Source organism: Rhinopithecus roxellana, chromosome 8 (assembly GCF_007565055.1).
Source record: "Rhinopithecus roxellana isolate Shanxi Qingling chromosome 8, ASM756505v1, whole genome shotgun sequence".
Lineage (NCBI taxonomy): Eukaryota > Metazoa > Chordata > Mammalia > Primates > Cercopithecidae > Rhinopithecus > Rhinopithecus roxellana.
Window position 1 is genome coordinate 37,318,394 of NC_044556.1, and position 23,132 is coordinate 37,341,525.

Genomic DNA, 23,132 nt, shown 5'->3' on the forward strand with positions numbered 1-23,132 from the left:
ATATTGGCCAGGCTGATCTTGAACTCCTGACCTCAAATGATGCACCCGCCTTGACCTCCCAAAGAACAAGTGTGAGCCACAGTGCCTGGCCCCTTTTTTGTTAGTCTTGATAGAGGTTTCTTAATTTTATAGATCTTTTCAAATAATTAGTTTATATTTCATTGATTCTTTCTATTGTTTTTCTGTTTTCAATCTCATTGTTTTCTGCTCATGTCTTTATTATTTCCTTCCTTCTGCTGCTTTGAGTTTATTTTGCTCTCTTTCTAGATTCCTAAGGTGGAAGTTTAGATTGTTTTGAGACCTTTCTTTTCTATAAGCATTTGCATACTGTAAATTTCCTCTAGTCACCTTTTCAACTGTATTTCACAAATTTTTATATGTTGTATTCTCATTTAGATTAAAATATTTTAAAATTTCTCTTGAGGATTTTCCTTTGATCCCATTTAGAAGTCTGTTGTTTAATTTCCATGTATTTGGAGAATTTCCTGTTATTTTTTGTTATTCTTTCCTAGTTTAACTTTGTTACGGTCAGAGAATATACTTTTAAAAAAATTATTAAGGTTTGTTTTATGTATCAGGATATGATATATCTTAGTGAATGTTCCATGTGCACTGAAAATAATATGTATTCTGCTATTGTTAGGTAGAGTGTTCTATAATTGTCAATTAGGTTCAGTTGGCTGATGGTGTTGTACAAATATATGTTTTTAATTGAATTTTTGGGTCTAATTCTATTATTTATTGAGAGAAGAGTGTTAAAACTAGTACAATTTTGGAATTGTTTGTTTATCTCTTTAATTCTATCAGTGATTGCTTCATGTGTTTTGAACTTCTGCTATAAATTTCACATTTATATATAACTGCTGTATCTTCTTGATGAATTGACCGTTTGATTATAATTAAATGCCCTCTATTTCTGATAATACTTTTTTGTTTTAAAGTCTGTTTTAACATATTATTATAGCCACTCCATGTTTCTTATGCTTGTTGTTTGCATGGTATATCTTTAACCTACATTTGACTTTATACTTGTACATATGTGCTTATATATAGACTGCATATAATTGGGTCTTCCTTCTTTATGCACTTCGACAATCACTACTAATTGGAGAATTTAGGCCATAGATACCTTTAAAAATTGCTGTTTAAGTGTTGATATGGCTAGATTAGATTTACTATTTAAAAGTTGTTTTCTGTTTACTCCTTTCATTTTGTTCCTCTTTTAAACTCTCTGCCTTCTTTTGGGTTATTTGAATATTTTTTGGTATTCCATTTTAATGTATCTACTGGTATTTTATCTATACTTCTCTACATTTATTTTTGTGGCTGTTCTAGGGATTACAATGTGTATCCATTACCTTGTCTATAATGAGTTAATATTGTACCACTTCATGTTGAATGTTGAAACTTTTTGACTATTTATGTCCTTTTCCCACTTTGTCCTTTGTGCCAGAGTTGTCATATATATTACACCTACATGCATTTGCATCTTCATAAGACAGCTATAATTTTTGCTTTAGTAGTCATATGTTTTTTTAAATAACTTGAGGAAAAATGATCTTTTATATTTACTCCAATATTTATCAGTTGTGATATTCTTTATTTTTTCCTAAAGATCCACATTTACCTCTAATATTGTTCTCCTTCAGCCTGAAGAACTTCCCATAGTATTTCTTGTAGTGCGGTTTTGCTGCTGACAAATTTTCTTAGTTTTTCTTTTTGAATATATTATGTATTTACTCTTCATTCTGGAAGAATTTTATTTCATTTTTTAGGTATAGGATTGTGGGTTGACAGTTTTGTTTCTTTCAGCACCTTAAAGATGATGTCTTATTGTCTTTGATCCTCCATGTTTTCTAATGAGAGACCCACATACTTTGAAGATTTTCTCCTTAACTTTGATTTTTCAGCAGTATGTAAGGGAAGTTGAATTATTATATTTGAGTTTCACTGCACTTCATAAATCTGTAAATTTTTAACTTTCTTCAAATATGGGAAGTTTTGGCCATTTAAATATTTTTCTGCCCTATTTTTGCTGTCTTCTCCTTTTAAGATTACAATTATACATTGATTTGATCTTTTTATATTGTTCCATGGGTTCCTGAGGTGCTATTCATTTTATTTCAATATTTTTCCTCTCTGTTCTTCAGACTATCATTTCTGTTGTTCTGATAGTCAGATTTACTATCTCTTTCCTTGTAATCTCCATTGTGCTCCTATGAGCGTCCAATGACCTTTTTTTTTACCAGTTTTAAAATTTCCATCTTGCTTATTTTCTATTTCTTTCCTTAGATGTTCTATCTTTTTATTCATTTTAAGAGTATTTCCTATACCTGACTGAGCATACTTGAATTAGCTGCATTAAAGTTCTCATCTGATAAAGTTCTCACATCTTGATTATACTGGGGTTAGTATATATTTGTTGCCTTTTCCCTTGAGAATGTTGACATTTTACCAGTTCTTTGTATATTGAATAATTTTGGATTATATTCAGGACATTGTGAAGGTTATATTATGTAGGTTCTATTATATTCTTCTGAATAATGTAAATGTTTTTGTTTTATCTATCAATTAGCTTGCTAGATTAAGAAATAAACTTTATCTCACCTTCTATGAATGGTGCTTCAAATCTTAATTCTCTAAGCCTTTGGTGTACTTTTTTTGACTCTGTATATGAATGTATGCTTCATGGGTTGTTTTTAAATTTGTATAGTATTCATACATGGAATCAGGAGATTACTTTCGGTGGTTCTTTGCTCTGTATGATTTCTCCTTTATATTCCGACAGCTGGTCATGGTTCCCAGGGCTCCTTTCCCTGGTTCTACCAGGTTCCTCTAGCAAGTGAGATGGTGGGATTTCTTTTTTTTTTTTTTTGAGACGGAGTCTCGCTCTGTCGCCCAGGCTGGAATGCAGTGGCTGGATCTCAGCTCACTGCAAGCTCCGCCTCCTGGGTTCACGCCATTCTCCTGCCTCAGCCTCCCGAGTAGCTGGGACTACAGGCGCCCACCACCTCGCCCAGCTAGTTTTTTTGTATTTTTTAGTAGAGACGGGGTTTCACCGTGTTAGCCAGGATGGTCTCGATCTCCTGACCTCGTGATCCGCCCGTCTCGGCCTCCCAAAGTGCTGGGATTACAGGCTTGAGCCACCGTGCCCGGCCGAGATGGTGGGATTTCTATTGTAGTTTAAGCTGCCTATACCACACTGCTTAGCAGTGACGTTTCACCATTGGGACAAAGCTACCACAAACTGACAAACTCACTCCTCTTCAGCCACTTGTGTTAATTTTTCTTTTCTTTTCTTTTCTTTTTTTTTTTTTGAGACGGAGTCTCGCTCTGTCGCCCGGGCTGGAGTGCAGTGGCCGGATCTCAGCTCACTGCAAGCTCCGCCTCCCGGGTTCACGCCATTCTCCTGCCTCAGCCTCCCGAGTAGCTGGGACTACAGGCGCCTGCCACCTCGCCCGGCTAGTATTTTGTATTTTTTAGTAGAGACGGGGTTTCACCGTGTTAGCCAGGATGGTCTCGATCTCCTGACCTCGTGATCCACCCGTCTCGGCCTCCCAAAGTGCTGGGATTACAGGCTTGAGCCAATTTTTCTTTTTTCACTTGTTAAAATCCTTAGGTTATCTCTCTGTCTCTCTCTCTCTCCCTCCTTCCTTCTTTCTCTCTCTTTCTCCCTTGCCATCTACACACACACACACACACACACACATACATATATTTATATGTATTTATGTATTTTGTCCAGAGTTTATAGAAGTTTTCAGTGGGAGAGTTGGTCTTTGAGCATGAGATTATAGTGACATACTAAAAGCTAAAAGACTGCTTCTATTTTTGCTCTGTCAAATTGAGACACAAAAATCTGACTTCCATAGGGTAGTGTAAAGAATGAAAATATATTTTAAGCATCTAGTGAGGGCTGCTCATATAGAAGTCATTCGAAAGCATGAAACCATGGTTATTGTTATCAGTCTGTCTCCACAGCCCTTGACATAATTTAAACACTTTTCTTCTTGCATTTGTTTTGGCACAGTAGTCTCATTACTGGCTTTCTTGTTTTTAGGTTCACCCTACTTAAGCTTTCTTGTGCACTGTTGCTAGTGTTATCTTTTAAAATTACAAATATGATGATGTTATATTGTTACAGTAAAATTTATGATGATTCCACACTGTCTATAGATAAAATTCAAACTCCTTAACTACAATTAGTAGTTTTTATAATTAATGATATAGGACCTTTTATTGTGAGGCCTTTTATAAAATTGTTGTGATGTTGTGCTTGGGAAGACAAAGTAAAAAGTGAGTTCATAAATATATGCTGTGTCGGATAGTAGAAGGAATGATGAGAAATTAATCATCTGTAACTAAAGAATTAATTATTGTGTTCCGGGGCTGTGTCTATTGAATTGTCTGTCATCATGTTTAGTCTTTGAATTTACTTAATATTGACTAATTTCTCTTTTTAAAGAATTTTAGCCAGGGGGAAGCTCATAGATCTTTCCATAGCTCCATTTGGCCAGTTTGATTACTTTGAATATGTGTATGGTTTGGTACTCCTGATTTGTTAATATTTATAAATAGGGAGAAAAGGAAAAGCTTTTATATGAAAACAAACAATTTGAGAAGATTGCTGAAGAATTAAAAGGAACAGAACAAGAACTAATTGGTCTTCTCCAAGCCAGAGAGGTTTGTTTAAGGAAACATTTTTATTTTAAATATTTTGTTAATAGAATATAGATTTATGAATTATGGTATAAGTATTTGTTTTGTTAAAGATTTCTTCACAAAATTCCTTTCAAAGCATTTGTTATTACATTAATGTGTTTATGATTGATTTAAAACACATCTAGACAACCTCCACATTATAATGTGAGAAAGATCAGCATTTAAAAGATCAATATGATGCATTATGCTGTGGTTTATAATAGTTATATTTCTTGATGTCTTGAGTATTTTTTCTTTTGAGACAGAGTCTCGCTATGTTGCCCAGGCTGGAGTGAAGTAGCTAATTCAAATGCACAGTAATTGCACACTAGCTTTGAACCTTGTGCTTCCTGGATCATCCCCTCAAGTAGCTAGGATTATAGGGGCACACCACCATGCCTAGCCAAGTATTTCTTTTTTTTTTTTTTTTTTTTTTGCATTTCTTTTTTTTTTTTTTTTTTTTTTTTTATTATACTTTAAGTTCTAGGGTACATGTGCATAACGTGCAGGTTTGTTACATATGTATACTTATGCCATGTTGGTGTGCTGCACCCATCAACTCGTCATTGGTACATTTGAAATTTAGCCTTCATTAAGTTAGGTTCTTAGTTTATAGTACTTTTTATAGTGCTCATGTTATAGTTTTAGAATTTGTATTTTAAAGTATGTTTCCAGTCCATGACAGAATTACATCTTGTCTTTTTGTAATAATGTTTTAGTTTTTTAAGATACTACCTGATTTCATCAATTAATATATTTCTCCTTGATAATATAAAATTTTAATTGAAATTAATTACTTGGCAGAGTGATAAGAATATTTTATAACATGTAACTTTTTCTGGTTGAATTTTACAATATCAAGATAGAATTTACTTACATTGAATATGTCATTGTTCATTGGTTTAAAATTATAGTGATTATAGTGATTATTCACTTTAAATTTACTCATTTAAAATATTTGACATAACCTGCCCAATTTTTGCCAAATATATGATTTAATTACTCAGTGAATATACCTTTTAAATGAGAAAATTGGAAAAACACTTGCCATAGTTATATATGTTTATTTTGCAGAAAGAAGTACATGATTTGGAAATACAGTTAACTGCCATTACCACAAGTGAACAGTATTATTCAAAAGAGGTTAAAGATCTGAAAACTGAGCTTGAAAATGAGAAGTATGTTTTCCATTTATCTAAGAATAGCTTATGTACTCAATTCCTAAGCTTTCTGGTGATAAATAATAATTTAATTATATTTAATATTTATTTGAATGTATTTGAAATTGTATTTTTATTCTTAAGGATCTAAATAATGTGCTAATTTCATTGCTAAGGAAAGTACATATCACTGACATGAAAAAGAGTACACCGCAAAGCTTAGAAACACTTTACATCAATGTGCTCCTTTTCTTAGAGGTATTTAGTTCCTCATAAAAGTAATCATTTTCAGTTCTAACTAGTTGTTTTGGTTGTTTTGCTAAATTATTTTATAGGTTTTTGTTGATAAAGTGTCAAAATAAAAATTTATTTCTTATATTATCCAAATAAAATATTGAATTGGATGATTTTACCTACTCAGTAAGTTTAATTTGGAGAGAATGCGGGGGAAATTATTATTGTATTATTACTCAGAGAAAAGTAAATTCAAGTAGCCAGTCTAGTGGTGGTGAGCATGATTTTCCCCTTTTGGTGGCTTCTCAGTACTAGGTTAAATAAGAAAAGTAAACAGTTCATGCAGCATCCTCTCCTTTCCTTTTTATCTAATTTTCTATTTCTGGTACCTTTTCAATAGTACCTTTTTAAGGGCCCTAGGTAAAACTCACCTATTAACTAATGTCCCTTTTAATGAATGGACTGATTAGTTATTTGTATTTTAATGTACATTTGTTATCCTTAGTATATTTGCTTTTCAACTTTTCATGGCTTAGTGAAACGCTTTATCTCCTCTTTGATGAATTTCCAGTATCATTAAATAGAAATAGATAATAGATGCTCCTAAAATCACTCCGTAGAGCCACATACTCCTCTGCCTTCATTTAAAATTGATATTGGATGTAACCAATACAACAATAATCTCTCTTCCAAGGTAGAACATTTGAAATCTTTTAAGAGCAAATTAGGTGTTGTGCACAAAAGTTAAACTTAGGTTTTTTTTTTTAATGAAAATATCTTAATTAAACACAGCTCATGCCTCATGTACTACTTTAATCAAGTTATAGGAAATTTGAATTAACTTCTAAGGGACAGTCTAATGGAGAGGAAAAAATTATTGAAGAAAATAATGTACTTTTCAAAATTTGTGGAAAGTATGAAAGGATGAGCATACAGGGAACATGCAAGGAAATATATTGTGTGACATTTGAAAATTTAGTAAAGAAAAATTTCAAAAATATATAAATTAGAGGGAATAATGTAATGATCAACCTATCACCCGGCTTCAGGAATTATAAACCAATAGTCAATTTTGTTTCATGTTTTTCCCCCCGTCCATCATCCCTTTCCCCTATCATTATGTTGAATTAAATTCCATATTATGTCATTTCATTTGTAAATATTTTGGTATGCCTTTTTTAAAAAAAATAGGCTTAAGAATACTGAATTAACTTCACACTGCAACAAGCTTTCACTAGAAAACAAAGAACTCACACAGGAAACAAGTGATATGACTCTAGAACTCAAGAATCAGCAAGAAGATATTAATGTGAGTTGAAAAAGAAAGTGCTGGCGACTTAGTTTTCTTCCAATTAGTAGGTTAGAATAGATGACCTCGAAAGATCCTTTGAACTTTAAAGTCTGATTACTTTAGAGCTAAAACTTTGTTTTAGAAGAAAAATATGCATATTGGTCTTATAGGGTGGTAATGGGTAACAGAGGCTACCCTCTGATTAGTGTGGAGGCGACTCCTAGAACAAGTTAATCTAATTTTAGGCATCAGGATTTTTAAAAACCATCTAGTCAATAGGTATTTATTAAGTCATATAAGATTGTGGAGGATACAATGATGAATAAAATGTCACCCTTTCTCTTTAAGAACTTTTGACTTAATAAAAATAGTAATTTCTCACATAGCTTAAGCAAAACAGTGTGTCATATGTGTTGTTAGTGGGACAAAGTGTTATCAGAGTTTGCAGGATCACTTCTGCTTTGGATAAAAAGAAGGCTTCTGAGAGAATATAGCATTGATTTTGGTCTTAAAAGATGAATTATGAGTTCAGTAGGTAACAATGAATGGAAAACATTACTTGAAGTGACAATATGAATAAAGGATACAGACTTAAAGTAACACTGGAAAACCAAATGAGACTTGTTTTGTTAACTATTGTATAGGGATTGTTGGGAGAATAATTAAAGTAAGGCTTAAAATGTAGTATGAAACTATACAAGTTGAAAAGCCTATTTTTTTTTGCTTTATATATAACTAAATAAATTTTATACTGACAGATAAAGGTCTTAAATAGTAGTTTAATTTTATTTTTGTTTAAACAAAATAATTGATATAAACAACGTTATTTCTTTAGAATAACAAAAAGCAAGAAGAAAGGATGTTGAAACAAATAGAAAATCTGGAAGAAACAGAAACCCAGTTAAGGCAAGACTAACAAATTGGCCTTTTTTTGGTCTGGCAAAATATTTTGATATTTCTTTTCTATTAACTTGTTATCATTAATTTAAATTGGACTGATGTTGAATATTGTATAAAGTAAAAATTAGACATAAATCACTGTTGTGGAATCCTGCTTAAAATAAAATTATAATAATGTCTACTTTGTGCTTAGTGTTAAAAGCTAGTGAGATTAGACAGAAATTTTAAAACATCATAAACCTTCTCATTCTTTAATATTTAAGAAAATATATTAATCACATTTCATAAAATATAGAAATCTTAAAAATTACTTCTAATCATATGAATGATTATAATACTGGAGTATTTATACCCACTCTATTTTAAAGAATGTATTTGGTTATTGCTTATAACCATACACACATAATTTTATATGTGGTTTTTCCATTTAATATTATTTTTAGCATTATTAATGTTTTTATGTTTTTTCACAGTCATCTATTTTATGTCCATCTACCAGTCATTCAGGTGGATGTAATGACATTATTTTTGTCATTTTTACTTTTGGATATTTATGTTTTTTAGTTTTTCACTTTTTTTTTTTTTTTTTTGAGACCGAGTCTTGCTCTGTCGCCCAGGCTGGAGTGCAGTGGTGCGATCTCGGCTCACTGCAAGCTCCGCCTCCCGGGTTTACGTCATTCTCCTGCCTCAGCCTCCCAAGTAGCTGGAACTACAGGCGCCCGCCACCTCGCCTGGCTAGCTTTTTATATTTTTTAGTAGAGACGGGGTTTCACCGTGTTAGCCAGGATGGTCTTGATCTCCTGACCTTGTGATCCACCCGTCTCGGCCTCCCAAAGTGCTGGGATTACACGTGTGAGCCACCACACCCGGCCTCTTGTTTGTACTTATATTCTGAAGTATTCAGTTTTGGCTTTTTACATTTGGTTAAAGAATGTGGTCTTTAAGACTTCTTTATTTTGAGTTATTTGAGCTCTAATAATTTTTATTATAATGTCACTCTTCCATTTTCTTTTAGAAATGAACTGAAATATGTGAGAGAAGAGCTAAAACAGAAAAGAGATGAAGTTAAATGTAAATTGGACAAGAGTGAAGAAAATGTATGTTGTATTTAATAATGGATTGTATCACAAAATTTCAAATCGTAAAAGCAACACCACATGTCTAAACTAAAATAAAGGGAAGTATACTGTTGTAAAAATAATAGTAATCTAGAGACTGTCATCAGCCATCAACCTTAAATATTTAGGAAAAGTTGGATTATTTTACTACTAATCTGTTATCTATATCTAGAAGAAATAGTGGCATAATTCTGATTTTCTTTTAACATATGTTCAATATTTAATGTAGACTAACATCTTTTAGGCTAAACAAAAGGCTCATACTTCAGTAATATAAAATATATGGATGACAAATTGTGTAATAATTTTGTGTCATGCTTTGGTGAATATGATATCAAATTAAGATAATAAGGTTTTTAGGGAAGAGTGTCATGAAAATGGAATAGTACAAGATATGTGACATGATTATAGTATATATTATACAGAATGGAAGAAAATTGTGCCGAAGTAGAAAGATCGATCTAGATTATTAGGTCTTTGATTGTGTTTTTTTCACTCATTCAACAAATATTGACCACCTACTATGTGTCAGGCACTGTTCTGGGTGTTATATTTGGATTTCATTTATTTGGTAGATAGTAGTGATCTAATTAAAGTTTTTTATTGAGGAGGTGACACCGTTTAATATTTGCGAATGGAATGGGGAGAGATGAAAGGCATTGGAATCAGTTGGAAAGCTGTTAAAAGTCATCTTCAAAATTCTAAAAAAATCTTGGAGAAGACTCTGGCCTAGTTCAATTCATACTTATTCCTGAGTCAATCATTGTGGCTAGGGGATAGAGTAACCTGGCTAAGCCTGAGCTGCATGTCCACTCATAGAGATAGAGTTAGCCCCCATCAAATTACATGAGCTGAGCAGGACTACTGTGAATTTTATAGTAGAGGAATTCTTGCAGGAAAGGGTGTTGGCCAGACCACAACATAGGTCCTCTATTTGGATACTATTAGAGTCTATAGAAAGGACATCTAATTCAAACTTAAGTTAGGGCATGCTTCCTGAAAGAAGTCACATTCAGTGTGAAGCTTTAGATTAATAGGAATTAGTGGAGGACAGGTGGTGGACACAAGTATAGCAGGGAGGATAATATTCTAAGTTAAAAAAACATAAACATTGTATGTGTAAGTCTGAAAGGATCAGAGCATGGCATATTTAAGTACAAAAAATTCATTGTAACTAAAAGATGGAGTTTAAGGCAGTGGTGGTACAGGGCAGAGTGAGGAAAGATGAGGGTAGGGAGAGGTAAGCATGGAGAGATGAAGGTGGGGAAAGATGAGGGTGGATCATTTAAGGCCACTTAAGCTGCATTTAGGAGTTTGAGGCCATTGAAGAATTTTGACATGAGGATTGTTGAAATTATATTTACACTTTTGAGAGCTGTAAAACTATTGGAACAGTTCAAGGATGAGATAAGGTACCATTTTAAAGGGCTTACAATAGACCAAGCACGTTCTAGGTTCTTTCTATGTGTTATTTCACTCAAAGTGGGAAATCAGACCTCCAAAGGATAAAAACCTTCAAAAGGTTACATGACTAAGAAAGAAGTACTAGAGCTGGTCTTCTACATTCTTTAAACTATACCACATTCTCCTCCCTGAAAAGCTATTTTTCTTTTAGTTCATATTTATTAGTTAAATTCAGCCTGAAAAAAATGAACTTAATATGCTAAATACTTGGTATATAATTCACTACTTTAAAATTTGTATCAGAGGCCACTGCAGATCATTAAGCCTATTGTTTGTTCATGGAGAAAAACATGAATTTAATTTTTAATGTAAAATAAGATCCTCCATTAAGAATTTAAAACACAATTTATATTGCGAATATAGAAAATATTAGTGACGATTTAAGGAAAAAAATGAAATGCATGACAAATTTTTAGCAATTTCAGTTTCCCATATTTCGATTCCAACTTACCTGTTAAAACAGTTTCCCAGAAAGAATCCAGGTTGTAAATACTTCCCAGATATTTTGTGTGACATTGAATTTCATTACACTTTTCTTCCCTCAATCTGCTACCTTAGTTCCAACATTTTTTATTTTATATATATTTTACCTACTGAGCCTCAGTTTCCTCATCTCTCAAATGGAGATAATACCTATATCCTTTCTATCTCATTGGATTGTTGCAAAGTTCAGAATTAAACATTGCAAAGATAAGAATGGTGAATGTTGACATATAAGCAGTAACATAAAAATGATTTTTTAACTGAGAAAAATTATATATATTTATGGTATACAAAATGATGTTTTGATGTATGTATACATTGTGAAATGATTAAATCATGCTAGTTAACATATTCATCACTTCACATGCAAAGATGCGTTTTTTTAAAAAAAGGGATACTGAGGCTGAGTATAGTGGCTCACACCTGTAATCCCAGCACTTTGGGAGGCCGGAGTGAGAGGATCACTTGAACCCAGGAATTGGAAGTTGCAGTGAGCTATGATTACATTTGTATTTAGATGATCTTTATTAAAATTTGTGATTTTAGTATAATTTTTATATTAATGGAATTACCATGATTTTGAAGTGACATTTATCAGTACTTTATGCAATATTTTTATTAGTCTGAAATTGCCTGTTTTGACTGGAATACTGAATAAAATAGCTATAATTTCTCAAAATTTTCTAGTGTAACAATTTAAGGAAACAAGTTGAAAATAAAAACAAGTATATTGAAGAACTTCAGCAGGAGGTATGTATTTTTTATAAATATTCTCAAAATCAAACTGATATTTTCATCGCAGTTTTAGAGAATAATGCTTTCTCTTCCTTTAGTAATTTGAGTCTAAGTCAGTGGCAAGGTAAGTTTGAATAACTTTAGTACTAAATATAATTATTTTTACTTTTAACAGAATAAGGCCTTGAAAAAGAAAGGTACAGCAGAAAGCAAGCAACTGAATGTTTATGAGATAAAGGTATTTGGCATCTTTAGTTTTGTTTTTTAAATATTAATAGATAGATGAGAATTTAGATATTTTATTCCACTTGTTTATACAGTATAAATTGAAAAGTTGAAAGGTTGTTATCTTTTTAAATAGGGGAGATCAATTCTTTTAGTTGTAATAGAGTACACATCTGTGATTTAGCATGCACATATCTTCTTAAGCTTGGATTCAAGCAGCTTAAGAATATATGTGCATGCATGAGCTCTTTGTGTGTGGTCATATTCCCTACCTCCATATTAAAAAGTGAAATTGAGTAAGTAGAATGGATTCTTGGAATCTACATGTTAAAAAGCTCTGTGTGTGATTATCCTGCTGCAGAAGGGGATTGAGAACCATTTACTTGTATAAAACAAATTAAAGCCTTACAGTATAAGCTCCTAATATTAGAGCCATATTTTGTAACCTTATTCCTATGTCTTTGAACAATGACTGACAGTAAGTATTCAATAAATAGTTTTTGAATTATGAATGGAAAACAGCAGTTCTCATTGTGTTAATTATGTGCTTTTTGGGAGGAAACATAAAAATCTTATACCTTCCTTTAATGGTATTTGAAATTAAAAATATGTAAATGTGATTAAAAATTAAGTCAAGTAAGGATTTTCATAAACTGTTGACATTCTATATAAACATAACAGATTCATATATCTTATAATTCAGCTCTTCTACTCTTAGGTAGAGTAAGGAGAAAGGTACAAAAATATTTATAGCAGCATTCTTTGTATTAGCCCCAAACAGAAGACAACACAAATGTTAATCAATAGTATAAAAATCAGTCAATAAAAAATAACACCAAAATAATCCAGATGTTAGAATTAGCAGATAAAGTCTTTTATGCAGCTATTATAAACATCTTCAAAGACAGAAAGGAAAATATGGTCATAACGAAAGATCAAATGGGGAATGTCAGTGAAGAAATGGAAACTGAAAATAATCAAATGGAAGTTCTAGAACTGAAAAGTAAAATGTCTTTAAAAACCAAAACCAAAACCAAAGCCAAAACCAAATGGTCCTAATAGTAGATGGAAGACAAATGAATCAAGTATCAGTAAACTGGAAGCTGGATAAGTAGTAATTATCTAGTCAGAGGTACACAGAAGAAGATTTTTTAAAAGAGAAGAATAGTGCCTCAGTGGCCTGTAGAACAATAACAAGTGTTTTTAAGTGTGTAATTGAAATCCCCAAGTAAGAAGAGAAAGAGAATAGGGCAAATAAAATTTTCCCTTTTGAGACAGAGTTTCACCCTGTCACCCAGGCTAGAGTATGCAGTGGAGCAATCACAGCTCACCACAGCCTCGACCTCCTGGACTCAGGTGATCCTCCTACCCTAGCCTCCTGAGAAGCTAGGACTACAGGTGTATGCCATCACATCCAGCTAATTTTTGTATTTTTGGTAGCGATGGGGTTTTGCCATATTTCCCAGGCTGATCTCGAACTCCTCGGCTCAAGTGATCCACCTGCCTCAGCCTCCCAAATTGCTAGAATTATAGGTATGAGTGACTGTGCCTGACCTTGGCAAATAAAATTAATTGAGAAATTTCTCAAAAATTTATCACACTTAAACTCGCAAATCCATGGCCATCAGCAAATCCAAAGCAAGATAGACACAAAACCATATGCAGGCAGTCATATCTTAGTCAAAGTGCTAAAACCAAAGATAAAAAGAAACTTTTAAAAGCAGACCAAAAAAAAGTCACATTGCGCAACAATGACATAGATGATGACTGACCTTGTATCAGGACAGTGAAGGTCAGATGACAAAGGAATGACATTTATAAAATGCTAACAAAAATAAACCATCAACCAAGAATTCTGTATGCAGCAAAAATCTTTATAAAATGAAGACAACATGACATCAAAAGCTGTACCCTAAGCAATACTAAAGGAATTTCTTCAAGCTGAAGAAAAATGGCATTAGATGGAAACTTTGATCAATAGAAGAAGTGAAAAGCACTGGAAATGGTAAATACTGAGATGAATTTAAAAGGCAACATATTTTTCTTTTAATTTTAAAAGGGTATATATGGCTGCTTAAAGGAAAACAAATTGCTATTATAGAGTTTATAATCGATGTGACTTCCATAACACAAAGGACAGGGGAGTAAATATAACTGTTTTGTTGTAACATTTTTACATTGCATATGAAATAGTTACAATATTAACACTTAGAGTTTGATAAGTTAGTGATATATACTATCCTCCTTAGAGCAACCACTACAAAATAATGCAAAGAAGTATAGCTGTCTTAGTTTAGGTTTCTATAACAAAGTACCATAGACTGGGAGGCATATAAACAATGAACATTTATTTCTTACAGTACTGGAGACTGGGAATTCAAAAATCAAGGCACTGGCAGATTCAGTGTCTGGTGGGACCCTGATTCCTGGTTCATAAACAGCCAACTTCTCATTGTGTCCTCAAATGGCAGAAGGGGCAAGAGAGCTCTCTGGGATCCTTTTTATAAGGACACTAATCCCATTAATGAAGCCTCCACCCCTATGATCTAATCACTTCCCACAGGCCCTACCTTCTAATACTATCACATTGGAGGTAGGATTTCAACATATGAATTTTGGGGGAATACAAATATCTAGTCCATAACAATAGCAAAAAAGTCAATAGACTGGATTAAGAAAAGGTGGCACATATACACCATGGAATACTATGCAGCCATAAAAAAGGATGAGTTCATGTCCTTTGTAGGGACATGGATGAAGCTGGAAACCATCATTCTCAGCAAACTATTGCAAGGACAGAAAACCAAACACTTCATGTTCTCACTCATAGGTGCGAATTGAACAATGAGAACACTTGGACACAGAGTGGGGAACATCACACATCGGGGCCTGTTGTGGGGTGGGGAAAGGTGGGAGGGATAGCATTAGGAGATATACCTAATGTAAATGATGAGTTGATGGGTGCAGCACACCAACATGGCACGTGTATATGTGTGTAACAAACCTGCACGTTGTGCACATGTACCCTAGAATTTAAAGTATAATTAAAAAAATAAATTGAAAATAAATAAATAAGTAAATAAATACATTTGATAAAGGAAAAAAAAAAAGAATGAGTGGAAACTATACCCTCCTCTTCAATATTTTGGAACCATTTGTTTAGAATTGGTATTATTTTTTCCTCAATAGCTTTGTAGAATTCGTCAATAAATTCATCTTGGCCTGGAAAAAAAATATGGGCAAAGGACTTGAATAGATATTTCTCCAAAGATACACAAATGGTCAATAAGCACATAAAAATGAAAATATGCTTAATATCACTAATCATTGCGAATCAAAATCTCATGAGATGTTACCTCATATCCATTAGAATGGATACTAATGAAGTAATAGAAAATAACATGTTAATGAGGTTGTGGGGAAATTAGAACTCTCGAGCACTGACGATGGGAATGTCAGATGGTACAGTCAATGTGGAGAACAATTTTGTGGCTCCTCAAAAAAATAAAATTAGAATAACTATACGATCCTCTCATTTCACTTCTGGATATATACCTAAAAGAATTGAAAGCATAGTCTCAAAGAGATATGTGTTCACCTACGTTCATAGCAACATTATTCACAATAGCCAAAAGTTGGAAGCAACCCATGTGTCCATTGACAGAAGAATGGGTAGACTAAAGGTGGCCTCTACATACAGTATTCCATACAGTATGGAAAATGTTTTGATGGTTTCTGCTAAAACTACACATGCATCTACTGTGTGATCCAACAATTATTTTCCTAGATATTTACTTAAAATAAATGGAAACATGTCCACTAAAAATCTTGTACAAGAATATTCGTGGTAGCTTTATCCACAATGATAAAAAATGGAAACACATAAAATGTTCATTAAGAAGAGACTGGATAAACAAATTTGGTATATTCATACAATATAATACTACCCAGAAGTAAAAAAGACCTACTGATACTCACAGGAACATGGATGAATCTTGTAATATGCTGAATGAATAACCTATATACAAGAGAGTGTGTTTGGCATGATTTCATTTAAATGAAGTTTTCGAATCGACAAAACCAATTTATGGAGACAGAACGATGGTTGCCTCAGTAGGGTACTATTAGTTTGTTAAGGGATATGAGGGAACTTTCTGGGATTATGGAAATTATGTCTTGATTGGTATTGCCATTACATGGTTTTAAAAACAATTTGTCAAAGCTTATTAAACTTACACTTAAAACCTTGCATTTTATTACATGTAAATTATGTCTCATTGAAGTTGAAGTCATCCATGAAAGCTACCGGGCCTAGAGTTCTCTTTATGCCAAGGCTTTTAATTTCTGAAACAACTTAATCATCGTTACAGTATAACTTAGTTGTTCTATTTCTTCAAGTTTGATAATATTTTTCTGGGCTTCATCCAGTTCATCTACATTTTCTACAGTTTCAGAATTGTCTGTAGTCTTTACTGTTAAAAACAGTAATATCCTGTTTTTAATCTGATGTTGGTTATTTGTTCCTTCTTTTTTTTTTCTCTATCAGTGTCACCAGGAGTTTGTCAATTTGGGAAGTTTTCTTCCATTTTTGTTTTTGAGACGGAGTCTGCCTCTGTCACCCACACTGGAGTGCAGTAACTGTGATCTCGGCTCACTGCAACCTCTACCTCCTGAGTTCAAGCAACTCCCCTGCCTCAACTTCCTAAGTAATTGGGATTACAGGCGTGCGCCTCCACGCCGGCTAATTTTTCTATTTTTAGTAGAGACGGGATTTCATTATGTTGGCCAGACTGGTCTCAAACTCCTAGCCTCAAGTGATCCACCCACGTCGGTCTTGCAAAGTGCTGGGGTTACAGGTGTGAGCCACCGCACCTGGACCTATCTTAAGATGAATTCTTAGATCATTAATTTTCAGTCTTTCTAATGTATACATTTCAAGGCTATAAATTTCCCAAGAAGTATTGCTGTATCTGTGTCCTATAGGTTTTGATATATAGTAAATTAGTGTTGTTTAGCCCAATGCCCCCCTGTATTTCTTAATTTCTAAATTTAAGGGGACATATTGTGTTTTTGTTACTGATTTCTAGCATAATTGAATTGTTATTAGAGAGCACACTCTGGTATGACTTTAGTACTTTGAAATTTATCAATATTTGCCTGATGGCCCCAATATATGGGGTCATGTTTTATAAACATCCCTTACATACATGAAAATAATGTATATTGTATAGTTGTTGGGTAAAGTGTTCCTTTATGTAAAGATTACCAGTTATATTCTTTATATTTGTGTATCTTGTTTTGATTCTGTACCTCTGCTTATTTTTATTTTTTATTAAGCAGTGACTGAGATAGATGTGTTTAAAAATTTTACACAATGATTGTGGATTTCTGTACTCTTATTTGCAGTTCTGTTAACTTGTCTTTATTTTAAGGTCATATTATTGGGTATACATTATTTAGAATATGTGCAACTTTTTATTACATACAGTAGAACTTTATATGTACAGTTATTCCCTTGGTTTATAAATGGGGGATTGGTTCCAGAACCCCCCAAGAATACCAAGATCTGTACATACTCATATCCCCTAGTCAGCACTGTGGAACCCATGCAAACAACAAGTTGGCCCTTCATATATGTGAGTTTCATATCCTGTGGATACTGTATTGTCCATTTAAATTTGGTTGAAAAAAAATCCACATGTAAGTGGATGAAGTTCAAACCCATGTTGTTCAAAGGTCAACTGTATACGTAATATGTATCTTATATATTTATATATAATGGAAATTGCTGTTAAAACAAGATACCTCCTTTATCTCTAATAGAGATAAACTTGCCTTAGAGCAAGTTTTTATGTTATTATTATAACTATACCATTTTTTATTCTGTTTTGTGTTTGCTTGTTATATCTTTTAAATCTGTTCACTCTTATCCTCTATCTTTGTGTTTTAAATGACTCTTTTAAATAGCATGTAGCCAGAGTTCATAATTTTATGCACTCTGACAATCTTTGTCTCTTTTACTGGTATATTTGGCCTTAGATTACATTATCTCCCTTATCTCTTATGTCTTACTTATATGTTAGTATATTATTATTGTTGTCATGTACTTTGATGATTTTTTTTCTTAGGGTTTTGTATTGTCCAAGAAGAAAAAAAAAATAGAGTGAACTGGGGATGAGCAGTACTTACAGGCTGAATATTTCTAACCTGAAAATCCAAAATCTAAAATGCTCCCAAATCCAAAACTGTATAGCACAGACATAATGCTGCAAGTGGAGAAGTCCATGGATAAGTACTTAACACATACTTTTTCATATACAAAATTATTAATATATTGTATTAAATTACCTTCAGGCTATGTGCAAGGTATATACAAAATATAAATGAGTTTTGTGTTTAGGTGTAGGTCCTATCCTTAGGATATCTCATTAGATATATGATATATATAAATATTCCAAAATCTGAAAACATCTGAAATCTGAAACATTTTTGGTCCCAAGCATTTTGGAAAAGGAATACTCAGCCTCTACTGAGAATATTTAGAGTTGATGAAAGACATGAATTCACAGATACAGAAAGAGAAATTTATACCAAGCAAGAAAAATTAAAAGAAATCCACATCTAGACTTGGTATAACTAAAGAATATTGGACACGTAGAAGTATTAAAAGTAGCGGGAGAGAAACGAAAGATCACCAGTGAAGGAATGACAGATTGGTCATGAACATCTCAACAAACAACAATAGAAGTCAGAAAACAATGAGAAAGTATTTTCATGGGCTGAGAAAATTATTGTCAACATTAAATTTTGTCCACAACATACCTATCTTTTAAGAATGTTGGAGAAATAAGCATAATTTTATATTAAAAAGTGAGGAAAACGTGCTTTTCAAGAACACTTGGACTGTTTAACAAAAATGATCATATAGGCCAAGAATAAATAAAGCAATCTTTAAGAACAAAGTCGGAAAATGTGCCCTACCAGATATGAAGATTAATTGTATAGCTAAGGTAATTAAGACAGTATGACACTGGCACAGAAGCTGTCAAGTCAATTGAATAAAAGAGAAACCGAGACAAAGATCCAGGAGTACATGGAACTAAACACAATACAGAAGTGATATTGCGGATATGTAGTGCTAGAACATTTGACTATCTACATGTAAAAATATGGAAGTCTACCTCTACACTACATACAAACACAAATTCCTTAAGGATGTAAATAAATGTGAAGGGCAGGGCTTCAAAACATTTGAAGAAGATGTGGGACAAGATCTTTGTGGCCTGATAGTAAAGAAAAAGTTCCTAAATAAGATTAAAAAACACAACCATATTTGAAAATATTGATAAATTCATATAGTCTATAACAATTTCTGGTTACTTGGAAAGTAGAGCAACAAACCTCAAAGTTGGAGAAATATTCCCACTTTGCATATATAATGAACAAAGGATTAGAACCCATTAAATGTAAGTAAGAAGAAAATGAAGCACCAAGTAGATAAACGAGTAAAATATATGAACAGAGATGATCTCAGAACAGAAAACATGAAGAGTTAAACATGTTACATAATTTTCTGGAAAATGCAAATAATGCAACAAAACTTCAGTTGAATACTTTTGTCTGACAGTATCAACTCTTGGTGAGGTTTTGAAGCAGGAAAAGTCATAACCCTGTTGCTGGGAATTTAAATTGGTATAAACGCATATGGAAAATAATGTCATTTTGTAAAGTTGTATATGTAACCTGCCCTATGACCCGGCAATTCCAATCCTAGGTGTATACTATAGAGAAATTCTACATTTTCACCATGAGATGTTTACAAGAACATTCATAGCACTATTGTGTGTATCAGTCCCAAAATGGAGACAACTCAGTGCCCTGAACAATTGATTACATAAATAAACAGTGTTATATTCATACAATAAAACACTACTCAGCAGTGAAAATGAACGAACTGTATTTTTACACATAAATATCTCAAGCATAACTGTTCAATGAGAAAAGCAAGCCAGAAAAATAATGTACTATGACAACATTTATATGAAGTTCAAAAAACATCTTGAAATATTGTTTAGGGATACATAATTATGCAATGAATCTATAAAGAAGAATAAGGGAATATAAATTAAGAGTGTTTTTTATGCTTAAAAGGGCAGTAGGGGAAAGCTAATGAAGAGGGAGGGGCATTTAGTAGCTTTTATCAATATTGGTAATGGTCTATATATAGTCAATGATTGACTCATGGATACAAAATACAGTCTGATTCATCATTATATTACCCATAACCCTCTTCCCAATTCCTGTCCCTGCTGTATAACACCTTTCCAGTATTAAGTTAGCCCTAAGATAAAAGTGAATATGAAGGGTGCTAATTCAGGGCTTTCCTTCCCTCTTGATAATTTCTATATTTGAATTGTATCTACACAACTCAGTAAATATTTATACAAAGTATGTGAAAATAATATAAATGGAAGTTGTTGCTTCTTTATAGAAAATTAATCTCATTAAGAATATGCCTTTTCTTTGAATCACATGAGTTTTCTGTCCAATGGAAATACTTATTCTAATAAAGCATATTAAACAGTAACCAATGTAAATATTGTTGAGAAATTCATTAAAAATAAATGCATGGATGTTTATTTTATGTTACTTGTCAAGACAAAATACATATTTTAGGGGAGAAGATAGATTTTGTGAAGATAAAACATTTCTCACCATATGAAAATGTAAGGAGAGTGATCCAACCATAATTTCCATGAATAAGTAATCTTTTAAGATTCACAAAACCACAAAATGAATATGGAATATTTTTAAGTAATCCATAACATTTACTAATATTCATATTATTTTTCTTTACTTAAAGGTCAATAAATTAGAGTTAGAACTAGAAAGTGCCAAACAGAAATTTGGAGAAATCACTGACACCTATCAGAAAGAAATTGAGGATAAAAAGAGATCAGAAGAAAATCTTTTGGAAGAGGTGGGAAAAACTTAGTATTAACTTGTTATACTAAAAATCTATATTTTTATTAGGATTTTAAGAGAAAAGTAAAAAAAATTCTTAATTTTTAAATTATGATTTTAAAAAAGGTTTCGTAAGTTTATATTAGGGTCAGTGTATCAGTTTTTATAGAAGCTAAAAGTATCCTTGTTATTCTAAGTATTTGAATATATATTTATTTTGAAAGGGTTAAATGATTGCCACAGTGGTATACTGTCATCTTACTTCATAGAACACCTTGAAAAAACCCCAAACAGTGCATTTTCTACTTGTTTTTCCAGTTTCCTGGTGTTTGAGATTTGCTTTTATTTAAGTAGAACATACACTTTTTACACTTGTTTGTTTTTTGTGCATTTATTTTAAGAAACTTTTTTTTTGCTTATTTGATAGGTTGAGAAAGCAAAAGTAATAGCTGATGAAGCAGTAAAATTACAGAAAGAAATTGATAAACGATGTCAACATAAAATAGCTGAAATGGTAGCACTTATGGAAAAACATAAGGTAATTTTTTTCTCCTTATATAATGAAAATTATTAATTGGAGCCATATTTCTGTTAAATAATGGTGAAATCAAGATAGTATTCTAATTTGTCAGAGAAGATTATTGTCTATGCAACAGTGACTTCCTATAGCTAGAGTACCCTTGATGCCCATTTCTCCAAGTTCAGATCTTAACCATACAAAGTTGAGCCTATGTATCACATCCATGAGGAAATCACTCTTTATTATCTGTGATGAATAGAAGTAATCACTCTTTTTCTGGATTCTCCTAGTAGTCTCTTATAGCACTTTCTACCTTACATATTTTTAAGTACATAACCAGGGTAAGTATCTCATTGATATCTTAACACATAATGGGCTAAATAGATTTTTATCAAAGGAATAAATAGATGAATACTTAGTGTTTGATGTTTTTGTGTCTTATGTTTTTAATTGTTGTTTTAGGGTATCCATCTGTTAAGGAATTAAGCCTCATTCCCCTTAAGATTTGGAGAAGAGGTAGGGTATACCTACCTATTCATTAAAAAAAAAAGCTGCTGGAATACGAGATTATTATGAGGGAACCAGTGAGGATTTAAAAACAAATTTAAATAACATTGTGAACTCATAGATTGAAACACACTTGGTATGTTTCAATCCAGTGCAGCATCTGTCCTTATTGATAACTCACATTTTACCACCTTTGGCCAGCAGGAGCCTCTTCAAACTGACTGGCAAGTCCTTTTGACTTAACTCTAATTTTCTCTGATAGCTTTCTTTGAGTTATGACGAGATGTTTAAGGCTTATGTTTTCTGTCCCAGATTTGAAATCAGCCAGTTTTGTAGAAGTCCTGGTGTTTCTGGCATATTATTAAATGTTAAAATTCAATGTTTCCAGTAAAAGGATTATCTTTTGCTCTTAGGTCATTTCCAAGACTGTTGTGTGTTTCACTGTTGAGGTTGTTTGAATGAAAAAATATAACTGAAACATTAAAAATATATATCCATATATCTTACTGAATTTATAAACATAATTTTCTGCAAAATTAAATTAAATACTAAATAATTAATTAAATACTAAATTAAGTATTGAAATATGTTAGGATACCAATCTTATAATCTATTCAGTTTTAATTATCTAAAATGTCTTCTTTGTTTAATATAGCACCAATATGATAAGATCATTGAAGAAAGAGACTCAGAATTAGGACTTTATAAGAGCAAAGAACAAGAACAGTCATCACTGAGAGCATCTTTGGTGAGATACAGAAAAAATAGCAGTAACGGCCAGTTTTCATAATGTCAGCAGTGACTGGTGGTAAAGAATAATATTAAGTAAA

General features: G+C 32.4%; 1 protein-coding gene across 4 annotated transcripts in view; it reads left to right on the forward strand.

The window, feature by feature from the left end:
* SYCP1 (synaptonemal complex protein 1) overlaps nt 1-23,132 on the forward strand; it is a 125,454-nt gene that overhangs the window by 53,750 nt on the left and 48,572 nt on the right. For all 4 annotated transcript variants that reach the window (XR_748928.2, XM_010371950.1, XM_010371951.1 and 1 more), the window contains exons 17-26: nt 4,579-4,683; nt 5,776-5,879; nt 7,287-7,404; nt 8,222-8,292; nt 9,302-9,383; nt 12,039-12,101; nt 12,262-12,324; nt 21,175-21,291; nt 21,703-21,813; nt 22,958-23,050. Coding sequence is in view for 3 of the 4 variants with exons in the window: in XM_010371950.1 (XP_010370252.1) it covers nt 4,579-4,683; nt 5,776-5,879; nt 7,287-7,404; nt 8,222-8,292; nt 9,302-9,383; nt 12,039-12,101; nt 12,262-12,324; nt 21,175-21,291; nt 21,703-21,813; nt 22,958-23,050 (927 nt within the window). In the remaining variant the exon portion in view is untranslated. The remainder of the gene's footprint in view (nt 1-4,578; nt 4,684-5,775; nt 5,880-7,286; nt 7,405-8,221; nt 8,293-9,301; nt 9,384-12,038; nt 12,102-12,261; nt 12,325-21,174; nt 21,292-21,702; nt 21,814-22,957; nt 23,051-23,132) is intronic.